General features: G+C 47.0%; 1 protein-coding gene across 1 annotated transcript; it reads right to left on the reverse strand.

The window, feature by feature from the left end:
- Positions 1-6,798: 6,798 nt before the first annotated feature.
- JAGN1 (jagunal homolog 1) lies at positions 6,799-18,558 on the reverse strand. The gene is made up of 3 exons (XM_018576096.1): positions 18,477-18,558; positions 14,280-14,383; positions 6,799-7,529 (listed from the first exon to the last, which is right to left on the reverse strand). The coding sequence occupies exons 2-3, from the start codon at positions 14,366-14,368 to the stop codon at positions 7,061-7,063; spliced, it is 558 nt and encodes a 185-aa protein (XP_018431598.1). The 5' UTR covers positions 14,369-14,383; positions 18,477-18,558; the 3' UTR covers positions 6,799-7,060.
- Positions 18,559-19,327: the final 769 nt, after the last annotated feature.

A 19,327-nucleotide genomic window follows, 5' to 3' on the forward strand; every position in this document is an offset into this window, starting at 1 on the left:
GAGTCCAGTGGCGGCGTGCTTTACACCACGGCATCCCATGCTTTGCATTGCACTTGGTGATGTAAGGCTTGGATACAGCTGCTCGGCCATGGAAACCCATTCCATGAAGCTCTCTACGCACTGTTGTTGTGCCAATCTGAAGCCCACACAAAGTTTGGAGGTCTGTAGCTATTGACTGCAGACAGTTGGCGACTTCTGCGCACTCTGCGCTTCAGCATGCGCTGACCCCGCTCTGTCATTTTACGTGGCCTACCCCTCCGTGGCTGAGTTGTTGTTGTTCCCAGTTGCTTCCACTTTGTTATAATACCACTAACAGGTGACCGCGGAATGTTTAGTAGCAAGGAAATTTCACGGATGGACTTATTGCCCAGGTGGCAACCTATCACGGTACCACGCTAGAATTCACTGAGCTCCAGGAAGCGACCCATTCTTTCACAAATGTTTGTAGAAGCGTCTGCATGCCAAGGTGCGTGATTTTATACACCTGTGGCCATGGAGGTGATTGGAACACCTGAAACCATTGATTTGGAGGAGTGTCCCAATACTTTTGCCAATATAGTATATATATATATATATATATATATCTACATAGATATATATATGTAAATGGTATTTCCTATATTTATTCTGTCTTATGATGTCACTGAGTTGCCCCGTCTCCTTCAATCTGTCACTCGTTTCCGTGATTCATTAGTTTAGTTTCTGCATCACTAACAATGTAATCTTCCCCAGTAATCTGACTTTTAGTTCTCAATCTGAACACTGTAGGTAGAAACTATTGTGCTGAAGTATTTGATTCCTATCTTTAGGTTTGATGTATAGGTCACTCTGGATTTAACACATTTTTACTGTCGAAGAAATGAACATTCTAAGGGCTCTATATATATATAAAACATTTGCATAGCTCCTTCATCCGAGTCATTAGCCCCCTGGCTTCCTGAACGGCCAGAAAGCCGGCTCCATGCTTCCTTGTCACCTGGTGAAGAAGTAGCTTGAAGCCAGCTTCCCGGCCAGTCAGGAAGCCGTGCACTGTGTAATGACTCACTGCCTGGCTTTCTGATTGGTCGAGAGTCATTACCCCCGGCTACCTGATTGTCCAGAAAGACAATCACTTTTTTTTGGTATCTAGTACCAGTACCGATCATTTTTTTTCGGTACTCGCCAATAAGGGAAGTCCCATTAGGGAAGCTAAGTGGCGTGTAATGACTTGCCGTCTGGCTTCCCGATTAGCCATGGAGTAGGCTTTCTGATTGGCCACAGGGAGAGCAATGGTTACATTTATATGCTCATTCCCTACAGCAGTTTCTTGAATTCTTGAAGCCTCACCTCACATGTGTTCGCAGGAACTATGTCCTATGGTGGACCGGCACTGCAGCCTTTGCCTTCTAGCGGGCCCTGCCTAGGCCTGAGGCCTCCACAGTCAGAGTGAAGAATGCCACCTCAGCCGCCACAGCACCCACATGCCACAGACAACAGGAGAAGTACAAGTGTCTTCCGCAAACCTCCCACTGCCAAAAACTTCAAAACGCCACCCGCCCACATGTGACCTGTGATGTCATAGGATGGTGGTGTACACATCTAAAGGCATGAGTGCCACACACAGCTAAAAGGGCAATACCACTTAAAGAGAACCTGTCACCAGCTTTCATAAACCGTATTCTATTCCCTTGCTTCAGCATGCTTTTGAAATTGCCTGAAGTCCTTCCGCGTCATGACCGTCCCCGTCTAGGAAGTGTAATTAGTACTGTCTGTGCTGGCCTAGCTCACCTGCAGAAGAAGAATCCTTTCTATAAATGTAAATAGGCCCGACGCAGATCTTGCACATGCGCAGTCAGAGATCTGGCACCTGTTCCATTTATATTATTATTATACAGGATTTATATAGCGCCAACAGTTTGTGCAGGGCTTTACAATATAAAGAAGACATTACAATTTCAATACAATTCAAGACAAGATGGTAAGGAGGGGCCTGCCCTTGAGGGCTTACAATCTAAAAGGGAGGGGCAAGTGATACATGAGGGGGTATATATATACTGCCCTATGATTGGAAGGGAAGCAATGCCTCCTAGGATATGTGACATCACAGAACAGAATATAAGGCGCTAGATCTCCGTCCGTGCATGTGCAAAATCGGTGCCCGGTCTATTTCCATAAGGGGTGGGCAAACTCTCTCCAGCTGTGGTGAGACTACAAACGCATCATGCATCTGTCTCCGGGAGTCATGTCTGTGGCTGTGAGAATCTTGCCATGCCTCATGGGATTTGTAGTTCCACCACAGATGGAGGGCCGGAGTTTGCCCACCCCTGATTTACATGAATGGAAAGGATTCTCTTCCTGCAGCCTCCTGGGATAAGTGACGTCGGCATCCCAGTAGGGGAATGAAACGTCATTTTCACCTAGGCGAGAATGGCGGTGGGAGGCAGAGCCACAGACAAAAAAAAGAGAGAAATGTAAAGAAATTTTTTTTTATGCATGCTTAGCTTTTGCTGAGGCGGGGTGGGGAATAGCAAAGCTGCAAAATTTAATTCTAGGGTAAAGGTGCACTTTAATGGAGAAAAAATGACAATTGAAAAAATATGCGTAGACTCAGCACGCTCTGTACAAAATGAAGACAAGGCGTTTTTTTTGTTCTGGTTTCCTGTATGTACAATGTATGTTTACGAGGACATGCAAGATATATCTATATCATAGTAACAATAATGGTAATTGGTAATGGTGCCAGAAAAGTGACTCTATATATAACCAGACATATTTCCATTTAGATTAGGTCGGTTTCGTGAGGACGAGCGTACTCTTTCTGCACGTCAATTGTTATTTAAAGGGCAGCCAATGCGTCCCACATATAACCACAGAAAAGTCTATTTGATAATGAATAATAAACATAAAAGGTGTTTTGCAGTGTTTTATAACAAAGGGATTTTTTTTTATTACTTTTTGGACAAATTCAGTATGAGTTGAGTAGCTTTCCTAGTAGGGTTCCCCCCAAACCCACTTCAAAGCGTCATGTGATGCATAACCTGTACTGATGAGGACCAAAAGACCTGAAACATCTGTAGTCAAGTGGAAATGATTTATTAAGAACAGCAAGCCACGGGTCGATTAACCCATTCCCTACCAGAGCCAATTTTACAGGTTGTTGTTTGTTTTTTTGCACACTAAAAAATATGAATATTTTAGCCCAGAAACTTAAAGTTATTATAAAATGTATATATTTTCAGAAATATTATAAATATAAAGTATATAAAAATAAACAATTTTTTATGCCATATTATGCCAGGCTGCCTAGCAATAAGTGAAGCCGGCTTTTTAGCCAATCAGGAAACCGAGAGGCGGGTCATAACCTGATTGGCTAGGAAGCCGACTCTATGCTCCCTCGCGGCACTGCCGGTCAGAGGGAGATCAGAGAGATACCAATATCGATACCAGTATTGGTGCATCCCTAAATCCTAGTGTTCTTCCAGAGGTTGTTAGGTCTTCCTTGAGCTGTGGCTGAATGACCTTCCAATTGTCGGTGCCTGCATGGTTCCAGGGCCAATGTCACTGGGCAGGGTCAGCGGCATGGCACCAATGATCTTCTAAGCTGCCTGTAAGGGTGGCATTTTTCCCACTGACCAACGATGTAAGGGGCATTTTTTACAGTGACCCTACATGAATTGGTTTTAATAGGGGTTGTCCGAGACCTGAAAACTATTTCAAAAGGTTCCTCTGGGGTAATACGGTTGACAAAGCTGCTCTAAGCAACCTTTTTTTTATTCACTCAACCCCATTAAAAGTAATTCAAACTCTTGAGGCACCCCAGTCTAAAATGTAAAACCATGTGCGGTTCCAAAAATTGAGGTTTCCCTTCACATTAGGAGCCTCCTTCACATCAGAGTCCCCCTTTTACATCAGGAGCACATTCTTTAACATCAGAGATACCTCTTTAGATCAGAGTTTCCCCCTTTTACACTAGGAGCCCCCCTTCATTTTAGAAGTCCCCTTTACATCAGAATCCCCCTCCATATTACAAGTCCCTTACTTTCATATCAGGAGCCCTCTTCACATGAGGAGCCCTCCACTTTCACATCAGAGTCCCCGTCTCTACATCAGAGTCCCCCCTTTACATCAGAGTCCCCTCTCTACATCAGAGCCCCCCTTTCGTATCAGAATCTCCCCTTTCACATCAGAGCCCCGGCAGAGGGTGGGGGGCGGTGGATGCCTGGATGGAGGTGAACATCCAACCTTTTCTGAATGGATCCCACCCTCCCTGGGCTATCGTTATTCATTTCCATGGTGCACGCCTCCATTTTCGTAATACATTCCAAGACCAATCATTGTGTGACTTGACTTCCACCCAAAGGTGGTCCCTACGGTGTGTTTACAGCTCCGGACGTTAGACTCTAAGCCCCTTTGTAGGTCAGGGACAGATGTAGATGGGTCAATGTTCTCTGTGAAGGGCTGTGCTACAGAAATTAGTAAAATAACATCTACACTATTTCACATTTTAAAAAAAAACCTGCGTAGGGAGCAAAGTTTGTGGGTTTAAACCTCACATGGAATCTTGGCCCTAAAACCGGCGCTCACAGATCTGGGTCAGCCCCAGTAAAGGGGAAATAAATTGTCGTACTGACCTACTTTTACATGTGCTTCAGTGTTCTAATACTAAAAAGTTCATGTAAACCCCAACAATGAATTTCTCTTATTTGCTCCTTTTTGGGCCTGTGAGATGTACCATTGAATGCGTTTTATTATATCTCTTTGATGGGTTCATCATGCCGATCCTGCAAAAAATATCTGGTGAGCTCTAAAGTTCCGGTGCTCTCTGCAATGTGATCAGCCCTGCCTAGCTCACTTCTGTGAAAACCACAGAACACCTCCCTGATGTGCTATGGAAATGAGGAAGAGATGTTTTGTAGTCCTAGGGTGATGCTTCTCCTCTTTGTGCGAGCATTGTCGCCCTAGGACAGGAAGCGTGTTTCTGGCAGCATCACCAGGCCAAAATAAAGGAGAAAAAGCCTATAAAAAACAAATGCAGCAAACACATCTAAGCAGGGCCGGATTAACATAGGGGCTAATGGAGCGCTAGCTGCAGGCCCAGCACTGAAAATAGGCCCAGGTCGTCTCGGTATGTCTAATGGCAAGCCGGGCTGAACACAGTCAGGCAACCACTTGCTGGGGCGTCGCGGGGCCCCAGCGAAGAGGGATCGGCCATCTCTGCTGCTTCCTATCCGACAGCACCAGGCCCATGATGCTCTTATTCTGGCCCTGCCCCTAAGGACTGGTAACGTGCAATATATGACATTTTTTGTTTTTCGGTTCAGACACATGAAAGCGAGCGGCAGAGCTAAGAGAAAAAGAGTTTCTGCTTCAGCTACACTAAATCAGCTTTAAATTGGTCTTTTATTGGCTGTAAAGCAGTTATACAAGAACTGGTCTAGGGGAGGGGCTCAGAAAAACCATGAAAACAAGCCCCGCCCACTACGGAGGAGAATGGGGGCATGTCCACGACGGCAGCACCCAACTCACAGGGTGCTGTTGTCACGGACAAGCCCCCATCCTCATCCATAGGGGGCGGGGCTTGTTTTCATGTTTTTCCTGAGCCCCTCCTGGTGTAATGTGATGTCAAAGGGGAGACTGAAAAATACAAGTTTTTAAATATCTCAGATTTTTGGGCCACACAGCCTGAGCCACGACCTGAAAGTATCTAGGCCAGGGGTAGGCAACATCAGCACTCCGGCTGTCGTGGAACTACAAGTCTCATTAGGCATTGCAAGACCCGCACGTCCACAGGTGTAATTCCCAAAGGCATTATGGGATTTGTAGTGCCCAGGTTGCCCACCCTTGGTCCAGGCTTTCGTTAGTACTAAACAGTCCTGCTGTGGACAGACAAAACACAGAGCTCTTGTCTACTATACACGTCAACATGTGTCAGTTGCTCAGTTCTGTGCATGGAAGTCTATTTTTTTCACAGCCAGCGCGTAAAACGTATGTTTGCAGACAGCCCGCATTGTGCGCCGAGGTTGGCTTGAGCCTATAAAAGCAATCTGGATCAGGGCCAGCTCCGTCTAGTAGTGATTTATTTTGTTTATTTAGATTTAGTCTCTACTAAACCGTCACATATTCTTACCTGCATAAAAAAAAATCTTCTGGTCAGCTATGTACATTGCAAGGACTATAGATATCTCTACTGAAGATTCTTACCTGCTCCTGTTCTGGAAATACTGAGATGGCTAATGGTTAATCAATACACTTAATGGAAGTGAGTGCTTTGTAAGAGGTTCTGTCCTTACAGTATTCACATAGTCAATGCCTGCATATGTTTCTAAGGGCAGCAAAAACCTTGCAAAAGACTACACCGCTCATTGCAGTAAACCAAAGGACATTGTTGAAGAGGTCTGGTTCCATGCCCATGGCTCACAAATACACTATATGTCCAGAGGTATAATGGTGGGCACCTCACCAACTAGAGGCATTGTGGGAGATGTCAGGTTCCATGCACATGGCTCACTAATACACTTTAATTGGCTCCTCTCTAAATTGGCCTTTGTATGTATGCATGTGAGATTGGGACCTTAGATTGTGAGCTCCTAGAGGGCAGGGACTGATGTGAGATAGGGACCTTAGTTTGTGAGCTCCTAGAGGGCAGGGACTGATGTGAGATAGGGACCTTAGAGTGTAAGCTCCTAGAGGGCGGGGCCGAGAGAGCATCACGCAGCCCTCGCCTCCTCCAGGAAAGTTAAAGCTCTGCGGGCTGTAACACAAACACGCCACGTTATTGTGCCAATATGTAACATTTGTGCAGAAGTGTCGTCACTGATGTTTCATAGAAGAAGATAATTTATTTTCTCATGTACATTCTTTTTAAAAGGAAACACAAAGCTCACAGACAGATGGTGGCACAAAGATAAATGATTCCCTTCATGGACGTCAAGAGTCCGCTCCGAGCAAGCTTGCGGAAGAAGCGAACGCAACTTTTTCTTGGCCTCCTTCCATCAGCGTGGACCGTTCATGTACGAGTGACATCATGCACCTCAGCAGAGTCATGTCTCTCCCTACTGTCCCTTCCCTGCACCCTCATTGGCTACTTCTTCTTCTTCTCCTTCTCCTGGGTGCTGGTGAACCAAGAGTCCAGCAACTTCTTGCTGTAATAGATCTGCCAGCCGTGAACCTGCACGGCCACCACCATCGCCAAGTACAAGACGGACACGGCGGAGAAGCCAAAGATGAAGCGGTAGGCCTTGCCGTGTCGGTAGAGCTGCTGGGCCATGGGGAACATCTCCATGCTGCCGTAGATGAGGGGCGCGATGGAGAAGAGCCCGGTGCTGATCATGGAGAGGACCAGGTAGCTGATGTTGTTCCGTGGAAAGGAGAACAAGCCGCATAGAGACGGGATGATGCTGAGCAGGTACGGGTACTCCCACTGGTACGGCATGGCCACCAGGCTGTGCGGCACCAGCTTCAGGTGGGCCACGCAGATCTGAGCGGCAATCAGTAACCAGATGAGGATGTGGGCGTAGATCAGCTTCTTGATTTCGTTCTTCAGAGACACGCTGAAAAGAAGAGACACAAGCTGTCAGAGACTATGACAGGAGTGGGAGGTCTGTGGTCACGTATCGTACACATACAGGCAACTAAAAGCTAAACTCTACACAAATCATTGCCGTTCTGTGTTCAATAAAACATTATATAGAAGCAGTGTGACTTGGGATCCGCCTCTTGCAGTCCCTGTACAGCAGAGCTCAGACTGGCAGAGGAAGAAGCAGCACAAGAAGCATGCTGATAGGAGGAGACAAAGTGACAGAGATGAGCTCATCACTGTGCTGCTTCTCCTTCACAGTCTAGTGGCTGGGGGCAGGTTAATGACAACCTAGGCTCAGAGTGAGTGGGCTGAATGATGTTGGATGTCATACCACCCAGAAGACATCTAGTTGAGGGATGCAAGTACCGCGGTGGGGGGAGGCTGGAGCAGCTCTGGACTGAAAGTGAGTTTTGCTGCAAAGACTATTTTTAAACAACCGACCAGCAACTTAAAATGTAAGCAAAAGCACAGAATAAAGTTTTATATGCAAAACCCCAATCGTGACCGGTTCTTCCTCTGACCTCACTTTGCATGTTTCACATTTTCTTCTTTTCAGATGTGGTATAAACCATGGACTAAAAAAAGCGGAAGGAGCTTTGGGATTGGTTGGGTGCTTTCACAAGCACAAGGTCACATGACCCCCATAGAAGAGGCAGGTAAGAGGGCAGTTCACTTCTTTGCCTCTCTGCATATAGAGCCAGAGCAACATGACGCAGCAACTAAAAGAGGGGGTGGGCAACTCTGGCTTTTGTGGAACTACAAACCCAATGAAGCATTGCAAGACTGATAGTTACAGACATGACTCCCAGAGGCATAATGAGATTTGTAGTTAAAGCACAGCTGGAGTTGGAGTAAAGGATACGTTTACCTTTCTGACTATGCTTCATGTCACAGCCATATTCAGGGTGTAACATGAAACATGGTTACATCGAAATCCCCCCACCCCCTTCTGCCCCCCACTTACCTGAATTGTGGGGTTCTTCTCCCTGCACACAGCCGCATCATCCATGCACAGAAACTGCAAGTCCCATCAGCCACCGCGGCAGAGGGATTTCTCCATGTAATACAATGCAGTGACGTCACTTTTCTTGTAGCCCGTTCAATCTCCCTCCCATGTTACTGAATGTCCCTACCGAGATAGAAACATGGACGGGAGGGAGAATCTGCAGGAGTCAGAGCGTTGCACCCGCCACCCACTGATCGCAATGTGTCACTGACTCCATTGCAAAATAATAATACATTCGCATGTTTTCTTTTATGAAGACACTCGGGGGGAGGGGGATTTATCAAAACTGGAGCAGAGATAAGCTGGAGCTGTTGCCTATGGCAACCAATCAGCTTCTCTCTTCAGTTATGGTTTAAAAATGAAAGGTGGATGCTGATTGGTCACTGTGGACAGCTGCTCCAGATTCTGCCTGCTACAGTTTTGATAAATCCCCCTCACTGTCCTTTCCAAAAAGTGGACTTTGCCTTTAAATATGTAAATGTCCTTTACAGGATTAGAAAAAGTCCCGAGAATTCCAGGGAAGCGAGAATTGTGGATTGTGAGCGATGATCCCCCGAGGAGGTGCAATAAAAATACAGATGTAAAGATTACAGACATGATAATGGATCTGAGTCATACACTTTTATTGGAAGTTTTGGATGGAGTGCTGAAAGAATAGGACCCCTGCCAGGTTTTTATCGTCATCAGTGACCCCCTGCTAGGGACATTCATCCTCTTTATTTGTCAGAGAACTCCAGCCTCCCCTTCAGTCTTGTATCTGACCTCCGGCCTCCCCTACAGTCTTGTATCTGAGCTCCAGCCTCCCCTATAGTCTTGTATCTGACCTCTGTCCTCCCCTTCAGTCTTGTATCTGACCTCCCCTATAGTCTTGTATCTGACCTCCGGCCTCCCCTATAGTCTTGTATCTGACCTCCGGCCTCCCCTATAGTCTTGTATCTGAGCTCCGGCCTCCCCTATAGTCTTGTATATGACCTCTGTCCTCCCCTTCAGTCTTGTATCTGACCTCCCCTATAGTCTTGTATCAGACCTCCGGCCTCCCCTTCAGTCTTGTATCTGACCTCCGGCCTCCCCTATAGTCTTGTATGTGACCTCCAGGCCTCCCCTTCAGTCTTGTATGTGACCTCCGGCCTCCCCTTCAGTCTTGTATCTGACCTCCGGCCTCCCCTTCAGTCTTGTATCTGACCTCCGGCCTCCCCTATAGTCTTGTATGTGACCTCCAGGCCTCCCCTTCAGTCTTGTATGTGACCTCCGGCCTCCCCTTCAGTCTTGTATCTGACCTCCCCTTCAGTCTTGTATCTGACCTCCGGCCTCCCCTTCAGTCTTGTATGTGACCTCCGGCCTCCCCTTCAGTCTTGTATCTGACCTCCGGCCTCCCCTTCAGTCTTGTATCTGACCTCCAACCTCCCCTATAGTCTTGTATCTGATCTCCGGCCTCCCCTTCAGTCTTGTATCTGACCTCCCTTCAGTCTTGCACAGTTGTACCGGCTCCTCTCCTGGACTGAAATGGATTTCTCTGCACACTGCGAGCTTCTCATAATGTGCATTAGAAGCTGCAGCAAGTCAGATAGAGCTCGTCTCATTCCTTCCAGGATGTAAAGCATCATCTAGCTCTTCACTCCCCAACCTGGCTATCCCTGGCCCCGCTCCTTTCATTCATTGGATTTCTACTCTTTCAATCATGGAGGCTCAGCATCACATGTGGGCGTTACCTAGGGCGGTCTGCACGCAAATGCCCACTCCTCTAGACTGACATCCACCCATCAAGTCATTGTGATATTTGCATAACTCCTTCTGCTTACATCAGGGCTGAGGGCTCCTGAGAGGGGGTACCAACGGCTCTCGAGTGGAGTACGAAGGTACCCTACTGGACCTTCCCACCAGCCACGCTCTGCCTGCATTGCATAGGAAAGTACATAGACTCAGTGATGGGCACTACCTCTGCAAATACAGCCGGCTTAGGAACACCCACTCCTCCAGACTGACATCCATTCGAGACATTTTAATATTTGCATAACTCCTCCCAAGAGCCAACCCACTGCTCGCATCAGGGCTGAAGGCTCTTAGAGGAGTACTGATACAGGGTGCTGTGATGTATTCAGGAAGCTATGTACAGCACCCTGTTGGCCCCTCCCACCAGCCAGGGATGACATCACTGGGTATAAAATAATGATGTCATGAAAATGGGAAAGTTTTATTTAAAAAAAAAAAAAAATCATTGGCATGTAAAGGTGGGAGGGGAGGAGCCGGGAAGGCAAAATGTTCTTAGCTTCAACTCAAAATGGTTCCTCATGATTGATGAGAAGATGAAGAACGTTTTGGCTTCTCATATGTGGCCGGAATTTCCAGCTCTGTACAACGGATGGAACTGTTACATCGACAAATCAAATAATGACATTTATTAACTTACCAAAACTGAAAGTCTATTTCCTGGCAAAGCCTTTTTTGTTTTGTTTTGGTAGAGTGAGGGGGGTGGGGGGTAAGATCCTGTGTCAGTTTTACCCTCACTTCCTGTCCCCGTGACAACGTGTAAAGCAAAATGTCCACGGGGAACACAGACAGAAATAAAAACCACTTTTTTTAATACAAAAGAGAAAAGCTTTTGCTCCTGTCCTCAGACATTTTCCCTCACTGTCTATCTGGGTGACAACACTCCAACAGGAACAGGAAGTGGGGGTCTCTCCCAGGTGAGGCCTTATATAAGTGGTTTCTTTTTAAAATGAACAAGAAACAACACTCCATTCCCAGCCGAGATGGGGGAATCTTCCCTGCCGGGATATCTACCAATGAGCACAAGTCATAAAACCACGGAAGCTGTGAGAGGGGGGAGTGTGGAAATTGGGGTCAGAAGTGGCATTTTCCTTTAAAGGAACCCACAAACCATTGCCACTTAACGGCTTCTCTTGCCAACAACTGTCCATGGCTAGCGCCTTCTCCCCAAAATCGCTCAAACATTTCACGAGCATACGCAAAGGTGTGTTTGGATAAAGCAAGGAGCTGCTCCGTGTTACCCTGGGCCGTGTTTAACTACCTCCCGGCCAGCCGCTGTGTATACACAGCCTGCCGGGAGCTTCTTGGATGTAACTGGGCGTGTATACAAATCCCCGCTATTTGTAAAGAGGCAGCGATGCCCGTTAATATACAAGCGATCCGCCGGCTATAGAGCCGGCGGATCGCTTGTATGAAGCCCCGAGACGTGCGCCCCCCAGATACAGTTATGCAAACCGTCCGTGAAAACAAAAAATAAATAAAGCTCTTGATTTAATTAAAAAAAAAAAAAAAACTGCATGGGGACGACTGACAAGGAGAGCAGCGCCACCATGTGGTAGTAAATGTGTTTACAACAAGGACTGCTTTGTGGCTACTAAATGAGATCAACTATTAAATGGCAATATACCGTCATAAAAGGAGAGTCATTAAGGTAGACGTCCATCTATTCCCGACAAACGTGTATGAACTATAAAATGTTAGTCATTTCAAACTTCAGCTTTCATTAAAAGCGTCCCCGTCAGGACACTATCTGCATGGAGTTTGCATGTTCTCCCTGAGCTTGCCCCCTTTCCTTCAGGTACTCCGGTTTCGCCCCACACTCCAAAGACATGTTGGAAGGTTAAGTGGCTCTGGTCTAAATCAGCCCTGTCTGCATGTGAGATAGGGACCTTAGATTGTAAGCTCCTTGATGGCCGGGACTGATGTGACTGCGCACTGTGTAAAATTGTCAGTGTTATATAAATACTTGTAATAAATAAGTAAAAGAACACCGGGTGATCCAGCCATGAAGGTCATTGTTCATGCTTCCTGTTATAGGGTAACAACGGTCTCCAAACTGTCCTGCGTTGTCACCCCATTACACATTCCAGACGCACGTTGCACAGGCATTGTCCATCGCTGTCATTACCTGGAAGCCGGTCCTCAACTCCTCCTTTTGCATTCTCCATCGTACAAAATGAAGTTTAAAAGCTGCATAGATGAAGTGGGGGTTCGCATCATGGTCACAGGATGTGAGCACGACACTGAACGCATTCTTCTCACCTGTTCCTGGCAGCAATAAGAACGACGGTTGCCTAAAGTGATTTGAAGGCTTCAGCAGTCGGTGTTCTCATCTAATCATTGCATATAACTTATAAGCTTGAGTGGTAGTTCATGACAGGGCCAGATCAAGGGGCAGGCAGAAGAGGTGGCCGCCTTGGGCTCTTCAGTCAGAGAAGGGGAATGCTAGAGGGACAGGACCTGCAACCTATCCTGCTAAGGTAGCTAGGGGGAAGAGAGGAGGGGAGAAAGAGAGGAGGGGGAGAAGGGGGAAGAGAGGAGGGGGAGAAGGGGAGAAGAGAGGAGGGGGAAGAGAGGAGGGGGAAGAGAGGAGGGGGAAGAGAGGAGGGGGAAGAGAGGATGGGGAAGAGAGGAGTGCACTTTGCCTTTTTTTTCACCTGCAACTCACTATAGTATAATGTTAGCTATTTGCCAAAACAAGGATTATACCTAAGCAAAGCCAAAAAGGCTAAAAATATTGCATTTGAGAAAAAATGATTGCAGGGAAATAACATGGCACTCATGCGTCTTGCAGCAGAGAGAAGTCAAAGCATCAGCATTTTATTGTCCACATTTTGACGGAATGAGCTCAGTCCATTATCATCAAGACAATAAAGATGGACTGAGCTCCATTGACACATACATACACACTCCCTTTTACATTCTAAGGATGTGGCGCTGCTCCCTGAGGAATTTTTTGTGAGTCCAGGGCAAGGGAGGGAGGTCGAGAGCAGAGCCATTATACCCTGGAGACACTTCAAGTGGGCTATGTATAGAAGTACAGACAGACAGCACAGGAAGTTTCAAGTTCACTGGACTCCTGGCAGGATCAACGAGTATTTTGTTTTGCAGTTATCCAACAGATATAACAAAACACATTCAAAAGGTATAGTTCACCCCTTCCTGCTGGTGGGAGCTGGCCCATAAAGGAAACCAGAGGTGGTTCCTGGGTTTACCGATCATGCAATTGGCTGTCGGAGTGATCACGTAATCGGGAGAACACTCTGGAGACCCCTGACTTTAAATAGTGACCGAGAGCAGTTGGTCACAATACTGGGGGCGTGCGATTGAGTGTGTTCCCAGCACAAAGCGGAAACAATCGCATATACAGTAATATATAATAATTAGAATATCGTGCAAAAGTAATTGCAGTAAGTGCTGCAAAAGGGGCCCAAACCAAGTACTGAGTACATATGCATGCTTGTACTTTTCAGAGGTCCGATATTGTTCTATGTACAATCCTTGTTTTATTGATTGCATGTAATAATCTACTTTTTTGAGGTTGTGGATTTGGGGTTCTTGGGGTTTTCATGAGCTGTAAGCCATAATCATCACAATGATGACAAATCACGGCTTGAACTATCTTGCTTTGCATGTAATGAGTTTATCTCATATATTAGTTTCACCTTTTAAGTTGCATTAGTGAAATAAATTAACTTTGCGCGATATTCTAATTATTCGAGTTTCACCTGTATGTGACAGCACAGCATTAAATCCCACCGCCATTCTGCCACATATATGCAAACAGCTTGCAGGAAGGGGTTAACAGCTCAAAAGTGAGCAAATAAAAGTTCAAAGGTTTCACAAAAATGGCTGAAGAAGACTTTAGTGACACATTATATAGTAATAAAGTCACAGTATGGTTCATACTCCTAAGCTGTGACCTGTACTATGCCAGAACCATCGTACCTCATCTGGTAATGATTAGCCACCCTCTCTCGATGCTGGAAGTCACTTCCATCTGTGCCGGTGGCTCGAGGACCCGCACGGGAAGCCATAATTCAGTCCGACTCCTGCGAGAAGGAAATAAAAAGAAGGGTAATGAGTTACAGATCACTAACTACCGCTGCGGTTGTACTTCAGGCCAATTCCACCATTGTACATATCCATACTTAGGGTGTAACATGGTCACAGTCCGCCGCAGCCCCCAACCCTCGAACTCCCCATCTGCCACCACAGCAAAAGGGACTCATAGACCTCAAGGGATCACAGTGACATCATTGCACTTCTAGTCCATTGATAGCTTCCCCCCAAACCTTAACAGAAGGTCAGTATCTCCATACAGACCTGGGGATGGAGGAACAGTCTGCAGGAGACTGTACATTGCACCCCTGATCCAATGATCGCGGTTGCATTGCTTTGCAGGTCCCAGTTCAAAACATTACTAACTGCACATTTTTTCTTTCATCAATGTGGGTGCATTTGTTATTTTAATAGAGGTGGAGCGTCCCTATAATGGGCACACAGGAGTGTCTCCGAAAAGCAGCTGCAAACATAAAAACACATACATGTACAACCGATCACATGCGTGTGTCCTTTGTTAAAGCTCAACCCTGTAGACTTTTTTCAAAACTTCCCTTTCACCCCCCCCCTCACTTCAAGGGTTAAATGCTTGCTTCTATCTAGGGTACCAGCAACAAAAAGCAGTTTTAGGGCTCATTCACACAGGCATTACAACAGCTGTGTGCAGTCTGGTTTTGTGGACATTGGCAGCAGTATTCAAATCTAGGGGCCCGTTCCGTCAGTTGCACTGGCGAGCGAGGGAAACGGTAAGTAGAACTGCTTTCTAATGGTACCCTAGATCAGTGCTCCCCAACCTTTTTATTGCCGCGGACCGGTCAACGTTTGATCATTTTACCGTGGCCCGCTGAGGGGGGGACGTTGATTGTTTATATTTTAGATTGTTTTTATTTAATCATTTTAATTTAATTGTATTTAAAAATGCCTTCAAAATAAAATACAGTTACACCAAAAAATGAAAGCGTTGGAATTCTTCACCTATTCCACCACCGAAAAACTGGGCGAGATTACGTTAAAATCTGTGACCACGTCACTGGTCACACATTCTAACGTAGTCTCAAACTTTGATAGATCACATGCCTACCTGTAATCATTTAATCAGAGAAATAGATTATAATAGGCAACATTACAGTGTAATATTCCCCATTATAATCCACGTCTAATGACATGATGTAAGACACCCCCCCCTTCCCCCGCTCAGACTCACCCTTCCAGGAGCAGCAGCCATGTGTCGATGTGTGCACTCACTGCAGGGGGCGGGGCGTGTGACACACACACACGTCTCTTGTGACTCACCTCCCCTCCCGCCGCCTGTTACTATAGACGCGGCCGGGAGGGGAGGTGAGTCACAGGACCCGCCCCCTCACTGTGAAGCCCGTCGGCAGTGCGGGGCCCCGGTGTTCGAACACCGGGACCGTGCACTGCCATATATTGCATGACCGGACCGCACTGAGACTGTGCGGCCCGGTACCATTTGATCCGCGGACCGGGGGTTGGGGAACACTGCTCTAGAGGAAAACAAGCAGCAGCAAAGTGGCGTAGTGGTTAGCATTTCCTCCTTGCAGCACTGGGGGGGTCCCTGGTTCAAATCCTAGCCAAGTCACTATCTCCAAGGTCTCCCTGTGCTTGCGTGGGTTTCCTCCAGGTACTCCCATTTCCTTCCGCACTCCAAAGATGTGCTTTAAGGTTAATTGGCCCTGTATGTGTGTGCAATAGGGACCTTAGATTGTAAACTCATTGAGGGCAGGGTCTGACGTGAATGTGCAGTATGTAAAGCGCTGTGTAACTTGCAAGCTCTATGTCAATACCTGTAATAAATAAACAAATCTGAACCCTGATGGAGAGTTATTTCATCTGCTTTATACTACACCCTGCAGTTGTATTCCATACTAAAGCCCATTCATAAAATGCAGGCTACGGTGTGGAGCCTAATTTTTTTTAATTTCTTTTTTTTACTTAAAGCACGTGGAGCGTGCTCGAAAAACGAAGTGAATCGTGAAATCACAACACACATAAAAACGTGCACAAGGGTGCTTGGCCCTCCAATAAAGAAGGGGCCACATTTCCCGACCCACCCGGGGCGCAAGGCTCCTGACGGGGTTGAGACTGTTATGTAGGGCTGCAACAACTAATCGACATCATCGATTATAATCGATTATTGAAAAAGTTGTCAACTTTTTCCATAATCGATTAATCGGCTTCCGATCAGTTGGCCCTGTTCACAGCTCCACACGCTGTGCGCCGTACCTCCTCCCCATGGTTCACCTACCAGAAGGCCGGCGGACCCCGATCCTTTGGGGACCTGCCGGAACAGGTCCCACACAGTACTAGGTAGGGGGCTCTCCCGAAGAGAGACCCCCCTGGGTGGGAGGAGACAGAGAACCCTATATGAGGGCACAGAATGTCTTCCCCAACATCGGGAAAAGGCCCCGAAGGAACCTGCACCCTCAGTCATCAGTGGGTCAAAATTTCAAATCAAAAAGTGGCAATTCGTGCATAGATTGCAATAAATAAATCTAAAGTGCCAGTGCACCACGATGACAGGCCTTAGGGGCGTGGAGCCTAATGCCTCATTCACACGAGAAAAGGCCAGCCGTATCGGCAGCTCCCGGGAAGGTCAGGTGCTGCGTGTGATTAGTATGAAGCCCCCGTCCTTCTCTATGGGAGTACGCGGCCATATGTATGCCGCCCTATGCTCACCCGCCCTACACGTCCGTACGGGTGTCCTTACGCTGATAGGATGGATCCTGTCTGCGTCCGAACCAGGACACCCGCACCTGCACTTGAGGTGAGCGTATGGCCGCATACTCCCATAGAGAAGGACAGGGGCTGCGTACCAATCACACGCAGCACCTGTCCTTCCCGGGAGCTGCCCGATACGTCCACACACGCAGCACGGAGCTGTACGCGGCAGCCTTTTCTCGTGTGAATGAGGCCTAAAACAAAAGTGACAGCAATGCGCAATGATAACGCACATTGCGGTGCTTTGTGAATGTGCTGTTTTTTGTCTGAGATGAGGCCATACAGCAGTTTTATACCTGGACCCACATGTATTGAAGACGGGGGTCAACATGCTGGCCAGGCAAACATCATTTGCAGAATGAAAATTGAGCAATGGTACCTTAAAGTGACCCTGTCTGCTGCATAGTTACACGCCGTTTATATGCATTGGCTTTTAATTCATTGTTAAAGCACTCTGATGACATAGGGGTCGGGGAAGGGGGTGGCCCAGAAGGCTCTTTATCCAGTCGGGGCTTCGACTTTGCATATCTCTGCTGATCAGTTATCTGGTTTCTACTACAGAACCCTAACAGAGATTCCCTGCTTGCCTTTGGGGCCCATTCACACCAGTCTGGTCCACTGCGCACTGCGTTACCATGCATTACATTAGGGCACCCCCATTCATTTGAATATGCTACCCAACATACAAAAAAACAACACACCATTTTTTGCAGCGCACAGCACATATGCCAGCAAGGTGCCATATAGAATGGCCAACAGATGCCACGCATTGCAGTAACTTGCATGGTAACATAAGTTACTGTGCACCAGTCTGCTCTGCTGCAACATGTAAATGCGTGTGTACCGTGCCATGCTTTGCATTAGGACGGCCCATTCATCTGAATGCACCTCCAGGGACCAAAAATCATGCATACAGCATTTTCAGCAACGCTCGTTAGCGCATCATTGCACTGCAATGCACATCTGTTGGCAAGGTACTTTGAAATGCCATCCAGAATAAAATGACACTGCATGGCACCAACACATGTAATACAATAGTGTGAAGTGGACTTTTTATTTTATGTAGGGTAGCTGGTGGTGACAGGTGCTCTTTACATTGCTCTGTCCAGCTTCTCCAACCCCTCATACACACTGTGATCATCCCCGGGGCCCCATACACTCCCTGATCTGCCCCTGTGCCCCATGCACACCGTCATCTGCCTTGCACCCAGTTCCCCTTATAGAAAGCATACATCATGAAGCCTCTGCTGCCCCCTGCCTGTCACACCGCCACTATCACCCTCTATCCCGCCTCTGGAAGTCCAAACATCCGCCGTGCGGTGATTAAACCGGCCACCGACTCACCTCACACTTCGCAGCCGAATAATGGCTCACTCAGCACCGCGCCGTGACCAATTCCGGTCTCTGGGCGGCGCCATCTTGCTCCTCCCGGAAGTGACCGTCAGCAGCTGAGCTGGTAGCGAAGAAGGAGGGGGAAGAAGCTGGTGGCTTGCTATTGGAGTTTCACTTTGTCTGTAGTGCCCCCTTAGGACATGCTGAGACTCGTGGTGCCTCAGACGGATGCATTTCTGCATTTTGGGCCTTCTGTGAGGAAAGTGGCAAATATTTTGTTGCCCATAGCAACCTATCAGCGTCCTGTGTGATGTTTTTTTTCACCCTCTAAATTGCATGAGTGGTTTGTTGCAGCAAGACATTTTCCTGATAACACAGGGTAAGCTAAAGCCAGAGTAAGTAGTATGTAAACCCCCTGTCAGTGTTTATTCTGGGTTCCATCAGAGAGAATTAATATGACTTCCTGTCCCAGCAACCAACAGGAAGTGAGAGGAAATCTTTTCTGGTTGAGGGGAAAGTCTGCTCTTAACCTAAAACAAGTGTCACTGCTAGAAGATTTTAGGCTGGATTCACAGCTATTTGATTTTTTTTTCCTATTGACGCACTTTGATGTGCATTGTTGCGCATTGCAATGCACTTTGTATTGAATGTTAATGTGTGTCTTAACGCACATCCGCACATGTAATGATGCGCGTCATGCAACGCACGGCCTAATGCGTAAGTTGAGATGCATTTCAAATAAATTCCAATGGGAGACACTTTGGGGGTAGTTCATAAAAACTGGGGCAGAGAGAATCTGGAGCAGCTGTGCAGGACAACCAATCAGCTTCTCTCTTTCATTTTCAAAGCAAGAACAAACTGGA

This window comes from Nanorana parkeri, unplaced genomic scaffold (genome assembly GCF_000935625.1).
Source record: "Nanorana parkeri isolate BGI_ZX_2015 unplaced genomic scaffold, ASM93562v1 scaffold56, whole genome shotgun sequence".
Taxonomy (NCBI): domain Eukaryota; kingdom Metazoa; phylum Chordata; class Amphibia; order Anura; family Dicroglossidae; genus Nanorana; species Nanorana parkeri.

Coding starts and splice junctions, on each gene's coding strand:
- JAGN1 (XM_018576096.1), bottom strand. CDS start 14,368: ATGGCTTCCCGTGCGGGTCCTCGAGCCACCGGCACAGATGGAAGTGAC. Junction 7,530..14,279: donor GCTAATCATTACCAGATGAG/GTACGATGGTTC, acceptor TCTTCTTTTCAG/CGTGTCTCTGAAGAACGAAA.